This window comes from Patiria miniata, unplaced genomic scaffold (assembly GCF_015706575.1).
Source record: "Patiria miniata isolate m_02_andy unplaced genomic scaffold, ASM1570657v1 HiC_scaffold_7, whole genome shotgun sequence".
Taxonomy (NCBI): Eukaryota; Metazoa; Echinodermata; class Asteroidea; order Valvatida; family Asterinidae; genus Patiria; species Patiria miniata.
Genome location: NW_024037074.1, coordinates 28,889,118 through 28,896,771, shown reverse-complemented (window position 1 = coordinate 28,896,771; position 7,654 = coordinate 28,889,118). Strand labels below are relative to the sequence as shown.

General features: G+C 38.4%; 1 protein-coding gene across 1 annotated transcript; it reads right to left on the bottom strand.

The window, feature by feature from the left end:
* Positions 1–2,287: 2,287 nt before the first annotated feature.
* Positions 2,288–3,118, bottom strand: LOC119744617 (collagen alpha-1(X) chain-like). Its single transcript, XM_038220652.1, has one exon. The coding sequence runs from the start codon at positions 3,116–3,118 to the stop codon at positions 2,291–2,293; it is 828 nt and encodes a 275-aa protein (XP_038076580.1). The 3' UTR covers positions 2,288–2,290.
* Between the last annotated feature and the right edge of the window lie 4,536 nt (positions 3,119–7,654).

Here is a 7,654-nt window from a genome sequence, read left to right as displayed (position 1 = left end):
TCTCTGGATTATTTGCACTAAGTTTAGTCGGACACCATTTGCAGTCATCAGCCGTCATTTGAAGCAAAAAAGTCAGGTAAAAAAAAAAAAGGCCGCGTTGCCGCACCACTTTTTTGGCAAGCTCCATACCAGAAACCGGAGACTTTTTTTTTTTTGGGGGGGGGGGCCTTAGTTGTTTGACGTTTTCTTGCGAAATAGAATCTCCTGATGAGTAATACATCAAGACCGATTACTGGCCGAACTTAAAACACCTGGGCCTGGTAGGCTCGGGTTATTGCGTGTGTCATATTTCTTGGACGTTGACTTTCTGTTTTCATTCAGTTTGTATTTTTCGCGTTTAAGATACTATATTTGATTCGGTCAAACATGTATTATTGTTTCATTGTTTGACAGTTCACCATAATATTAAATATCATAATGTTACACAGTCATCATGACAAATAACTGGACGAAATTTTAATTTTGAAATACAGAATTAACTCTTTTTGGGGGCAACAACTCAAGAAATACTACATGTATTCAATTTAAATTGCAAACACTATGCGTTGGAGATCTGCAATCATGAGTATTACTAACAAAAATCGGGAAGTACGTGTAGTTATCACTTATGTCTTTGGGAGTCGATTTACAGGTCTTGGGGTGCAGCCCTGTATTAAAATTCCCATAGACACCAGTGCTCAATGCCCATACTTCAAAATTTCTTGTAAAAATACTCAGAACTCCCACGGGTATAGCTGCACAGAAAAAAAGGTAATCAACATGTCATTTTTTTTTTTATTTTCATTTTTTTGTGGGTAGACCATTGACTTTTCGAGATATTCTCACCAAAAGAAGGCGACCCCTTTTTTTTTTAACTGACTTTGTTTGCAATAATTTGTGATACCAAAGGGATTAGAAATGTTATCTATAATGACAGATTTAAGTGCTTAATAAGAAATTATTTTGTTCGCAAGAGTCAGACTGGGATTTGCTGGTTCATTTCAACGACAAAATTTCTCTGTAATTTTATTTTCTTGAGAGGAATTCGATGGAATGTATTACGAGTGGGACAACGTTTTCCACGTTGTTAAAAGCTAAATGTTCAATTAAAGTCATATTCATAATACAGTTTTCGAGTATTTATATTCGATACTGATTACATGTTATATGATTAATGTCTGTGCTTAAATTAGTTAAGCTGTTAAACAGAGCACATCCTCAAATGCATACTTGGAAAAAATGTTTCTTAAAATCAAATATATACAGCGTGTCCCCCCCAAAAAGTCCCTCTGATAGACTGATCAATTAATTCCAAAATCAAGTATTTTTTCTCAATTTAGTGTTCAGATTTGGAAAGCCCATTAAATTATGTTTTTGAAAATTTCAAAGGTCTCGCTTCATTGGTTTTGAATACACAATCTATTATGTAACAGCAGTGCTTTTCAGCCCATTCCAAGTTTGCAGTGCTACATTTTCTGCACATTATCAACTGAAATTACATTAAATCTTAAACAATTGTTATCATAGTGAAAGCTCTAAAACTCAACTTTTAACATCAAACAAAACTCAATTACACATGTATAACATGGGATACAAAATAAAGTGTTTAACAAAAGTTGACAGTCCTTGGTTCACTGTGGCGCAATTTGAAACAATATTTTTTAATACATGCATTTGTTACTTGCCAGACAGACTATGGTAACAGTTTATGTTTTTTTTTTATACGATTACCAGTTTAAGAAAAAACAACATATATGCAGAAGGAAGGGTTGTACGCCCGTACTTCAGGAACTACGTTGGCTCTCGGTTACGGTGCGGAATGAATTCAAGATTCTTCGGTACTTTTCAAACTTATCCGCCATGGTGAGGCAGCGCTACGGTACTTCACAGAGTAAATATCAGTTCATGCGTTTAACATTCGCACTAAAAGCTGTGATGGGGTTCAGTTCAACCTTCCTAAAGTTCGTCCAAAGCCTGGCAAGGCATACGGTGACCGTACAGACTTCCACGTTATTTGAGCAAAAAAAACCCGAATTTGAAGTGTTTTTCAATCGCATCTAAAACCTTCTTTTTCAAAAGTCATATATTTAACTTCTTTTTAATTAACTTTTTTTACGCAGTTTTGATACTTGAATATAAAATACTTTGTATTAAGAATCAATTATCTTTCTTATTAACACGACATTGAACATTTTTCTTTTAATTCATTGGTTACTGTTTTGGCAAAATGGAAAGCGAAACCAAAAAAAATGCAGCACTGCTCCTGTATATTTATGCGTTCTGATTTCATTTTATTTATTTAATTATTTATTTATTCGGAGAAAAGGAGGAAGCCACTGAATGAGGTGTAGTGATAGGTCGAAGCACTGTACGCCCTACCGGACATGGTAAGATACACCGTGTCTCCTCGCTGCAGGACCATCAACGCGCTACCAGACAACTGACCACGTTGACCTGTTTCACCATAGGTAGTGATCACCTTGTGGTTGTTTTTAACAAGATGGATGTCAAGGTAACCGCTGTTGCTGTTCTTAAGAACAGAGAACGTAAATACGTAGGTGCCCGGCACACTACATGTGAACGTGCCGGTTTCGAGATCGAAGCTGGTACCCGGCAAAAGGGTCTCGGCCTGCTGGAATGGCAAACGGGTTTCGTGACTCGTAGAGGTATCCGAGCCGCTCGTCCTCACCACGGTGAATGCTACCCGCTGGTTGGAGTCGTCTGGCGTCTCCCCTGGCTCACCCTTCTGACCTTTGACACCAGTTTCCCCAGTTCCTCCAACAAAACCAGGTAGCCCTCTCGGACCTATCTTGCCGGGCAGACCAATCCCATCATTACCTTTAGACCCAGTGTTCCCAGGTGCTCCCCGCTCACCCATAGGTCCAATAGGGCCAATCTCACCTTGCTGACCTGCATCGCCCTTTGACCCCGGCTGACCGTACGGCCCCATCGATCCTACTGGCCCAGGCAGACCTGGTATGCCGGGTGTTGCAGCAGGTCCCTGGCAGCACTGCTGACACACCTGAGACGCAGGACCATCGCCATCCGAGGGAACCGGCCCAGTAACGGAAGCTCGGAGCTTGACAGAGTAACCCAGAAGGAGGGCGATTGACAGAATGGTGGCCACGCAGATCTTCATCTGAAAGGAAAACAATACAGGGCCTAAAATTACAAACAAAATCACTACATAAACTGAAGAATTTGTATACGAGACATAATTTGGAGGAATCATTATTCAGAGAATGTGTCGGCAGTGGCCTATCCGAGAGCAAGGGGATAACATGTAAATAAAAACGTGGGTCCTTTTTAAATATGTTGCCATGGCAACTACGGGCAATCCTCACTTGTTAGTATTATTGTTTTGCCCGCTGAAAAAAGTTTGGAAAGGAGACCGAATTACATTATTTTTCTTATGTGACGGCACGCCCTTTCCACGGTCATGATAGAATCAATTAAACATCATCACACCGACCTCGATGGTTCGGTCTTGAAGTCTTGAAGATCAGGTCCAAGAAGAGATCAAAAGGAGTTCACTGTAGGCTGAAACATAATAAACAAAGAAAACTGGTAACGTTTATGCTTGAGTAAAGAAAGAAATACTTTAATCATTGATTTTAATACAATTTTGAGGGTTTTTTTTTCACTTTGATCAATAATCATTCGAAACCAGGAACAATTATTCACAAATAAAAACATTGGTCAAAGATTATTTGCATTCTCGTGACCAAATACGCCCAGAAAAAGCAACATGTTTTAATGTCGTTTTGTGACATTTATCTCTGGAACCTGAATGCTCCCTGAAATCAACATTAAATTGATTCAAACGCTTTCATGAAAGCCTTTATTCAAATTCATTATACAATTTATTCAAATTCATTATACATAAAAATATGGGTTTTTTTGAGGCACTTGTATGTCATTGAATCATTTTTGAAAGCATAATTATGTGAGTTTTTAAAACAACATATTCTTCATTTAAATATGTTTTTCCCGTCCAATTTCACACCTTGCTCAGTCAATGTGTGAACACTTTCTTTCAAATTCGCATACAAACCCGTGAGCATTCTCAAACCCAGTTGAATTTAGCGAACGATCAAATTATTTAAGGGTATCTCCACTATACACATAAACAATTAGGCAATTGACGTATTTGCTTTGAATTTAATTTGCTTTGGATTTCAGTCCAGCTCGGGAATGCAACATCATGCTTACGTTCACAAAAGTCATACATGTTTAATAAAATTCGGCAGTTTAGCAAGATCAGTGGTGGCTCTAGGGGTGCGGAGGGGGCGCCCTCCCCCGGCAGTCACCGAATATTTATCAAAAAAGAAATTCAATTGAGAGTGTCATTCCACCCTCACCCATTCTCCCAGCACAAACTTCGCCCGGCAATAAACTCTCTGAGTACGCCCTTGAAGATATTATGTGGCAGTGTTAAAACAAGGTATAAAATAACATAATGTTTTGAAAAGTTTTTTCTTTTTTAAATGTCAGGGAAGGAATCATGAAACGTGCATATCAGAACTGAACAATTATTGTTAAGTGTCTATTAAGTGACAGAAAGAACTTTTTAGCACTCGCATAAAAATCGGCCTCTTACGAAAAAGACAGATTTTTTGTTGTTGTTGATATTGACCAGTTAATTTTTATAATCACCATGTGGAAATAAAAAGATAATGGAAAACAAATACTGAAAATCAATCCGATTTCTTTGCGATTGACGGTCAGTCTTCAATCTTTGGTATTTGTATCTGTCTTTTATTTTTTCTAGTTTTCTGATTTTATAATTTTTTTTTAGTTTGTAAATTGTATGTAGGCATACACAAAAAATAAAACTATTTTTTTCCGGAGAACCCGGTGACGATATGACGAGTAATCTGCCTTTCTAAAAAGAAAGATGCAAAATCTAAATTGACAGGCTTCATATACACAATTGCATGTCTGAGAACGACTTTGAGTGATTTAGGAATTAGCAAACTGTTTTTATCTAAAAGAACATAATTGCATTTGAATTGAACGAATTTAGCCGGAAATCCTACATTAATGATGGTCTTTATATAATATTTATGCTTCAAACAGGATTTCTAAGCAACGATTGGCCATTTGTCACGATTTGATGGTGGTTGTAGGGGAGAGGGATCCCTCACTTCTTTAAATATTACTGTCGCACCTTTGTTTTGAATCGAATGATGTTTTGTGTTTATAATGGTGACCAAAACGTTATCGGTGCATTAACAAACACAGTCTTCCGCCAAAATACTATTCTAAAGAAATCATCAACACGTGAGCAGATTGCTGGTGGAAAATAGTACCAATTTTTAAAAATGAGTTATTGAGTAATTTTCTGCATAGATGGGAAACCGATCTCATACCAGTGAAGTATAGTGGCGGAAATATTACAGGTGGACCACCGCAGTTAAGTTACAGTCGTTACAAAAAAAAAGTTCCCCGGTGGTGGGAAATCAGCGCACCTGTTTGGCTATTAGCATCAGCCACCATTTGTTTGTCAACCATGAATGTGTCTAGGAAAATCTTTAAGGTTTAAGACAATCTGTACTATTGTTGCAAACCTTAAACACTGAAAATGTTGCTTTTTCAAAAAGATATGTAACAGAATCTACGTGACATTCTCAGTGGAACCCTGCATGCAAACATTGCTGAATTCATCTGAAAGCTGGTGCTTCAAACGTTGAAGTCGGACAGCAGAACTGACGGCCTGAACAAATGTGTACAAACATCAACTATGTACATGATTCCTAGAAATAAATTAAGCTAGATAAAGCAATTTGAACTTGAATAAAGTTTGGATCATAATCCGGTCCGTTCGTATGTGCGCCCTCTAGTCTATTCTGACCAGTGACACTTTTATCACGCAATGCTGAAAAGTAACGCTCAGGCCTATACGTGTATAGTGATCAAACCGGAATGGCGCACTGTGAACTAGTGAAATGACACAGTTTAAAAACAAAGCACAGAGGGTATTGAGATTATCCCAGTTTTCAATAACACAACATTGGACAGAATGTTTGAGATGTCCCGATTTCCTTCATACGTTCTTCCGTGGCTAACTTCCGCATAACCTTTTATCCTGAATTAGTTAGAGTGATTGCCGGGAAAAAAAAGGTGAGCGCATCGCACCGGGATTTTATGTTTGATACAATCAACAGGGAAAACTAGCAAAAAAATAACGGGGGGGGATGGTCATACCGATATTATGGGTCAAGTGTCGACCTCTCGCAATGTTTCTTTCTTTTAACCAACACAGTTTTAATTTATCATCTGAAATATTGTGTAAGTGCGTGAACAATATGCAATTTCATGTAATACGCTATTGAAAACCTTCAGCCAGGTATGACTAGAAAACTGGCGAACCTGATTGGCAATAAAAACTATACAACTTGCATAGACTTATAGTGTGCTATCGGTAGTGACAACAATTCAAGTGAATTTTCAAGAGCTAGAGAAATCAGTCAGAATTTTGGACAATTGTTTGTTGAGAGTGCACCATGGAAGCAGCAGCGATTATTATCATACAGGAATTCCTTATTCAGAACAAATAAAATGAAAACCCTGATTATTTGCTCTTAACATTTATTGCCTGAAACTTTGGCCTCACAAAATGTTGGTATGAATTTGCATCAACTGTTTAGATTAAGAGCTTATTCAGCTATAGTATATACATTATAATATCTGATGATTATTTAAGCACCTATCGATAAGTTATCTAGTTACCGTATGAAAACGGGATCATCATGGTCGGAAATATTTATATCTCGCCGTTTTGGCTATAAGCACATTTGTGTCAATGTCGTATATCACAAAAGTTCAATCCCAAAGTTAGCAGACTTATCGTAAAGATTGTTTCCAACACTCACCCTGCAATTCTTGTTCGTTCTTGCAAACAGTTCTCTCGGGTTGTCGTCTGAACGTGAACATGAGCTGCGGTCGTTGTGAGAAGTGAGCCGGCAGCTTGTGACTTAAATATTGACGTCGATTTCCCGAGCAGTGACTGAGGAACTTGCATGCCCGGTTTGTGATTGGCCCCCTACGCGCTGTCAATCACACATCACTGACTCGCTTCATATTGAAGAGAGGGAAATGATGTTAATGTTACATTGCCACACGTTAAACCCAAAGCTTGTATCACCGACACTCAAATAGACGCATCTAATTGGTGGAATGATTGTATGGATGTCGGTGACACAGTCAAACACGTGGAATGTGATTGGCACCTGTCAATCACAAACAACTCACTTGTGGTCACCGACTTGTTGGCTGACTTACTCCGATTAGTTGATAGAATAATGACGTACATCGGCTATACGTGATTCAATCATTGTTTGTTTTGCGCTTCGTGTTATTTAATGGAGCCACGCATTTGGTGGCTAGTATTTTGTAGTCAGGTTATGCAGTCTACATTTTTGATTGAAAAACGAAGGCGTAATAATCTAGCTTGAAAAGAAAAAGGTAATAAGAACTTTAATTTATTGTGTGCATAATATCCAGTCCATGTACAGTTGCCGCCCTCTTACGGTGAAGTATACTTATTTTGCAGAACCCAGCCGTTCCCAAAGGCAACTTAATTACAACCATTCCTCTATCCCCATCCACTAGTCAAACGTGGGCTCGGCAACTTCCTGGCATGCAATCGACCTTGCACCTGCAGACCCCCCCC

Coding starts and splice junctions, on each gene's coding strand:
- LOC119744617 (XM_038220652.1), bottom strand. CDS start 3,118: ATGAAGATCTGCGTGGCCACCATTCTGTCAATCGCCCTCCTTCTGGGT.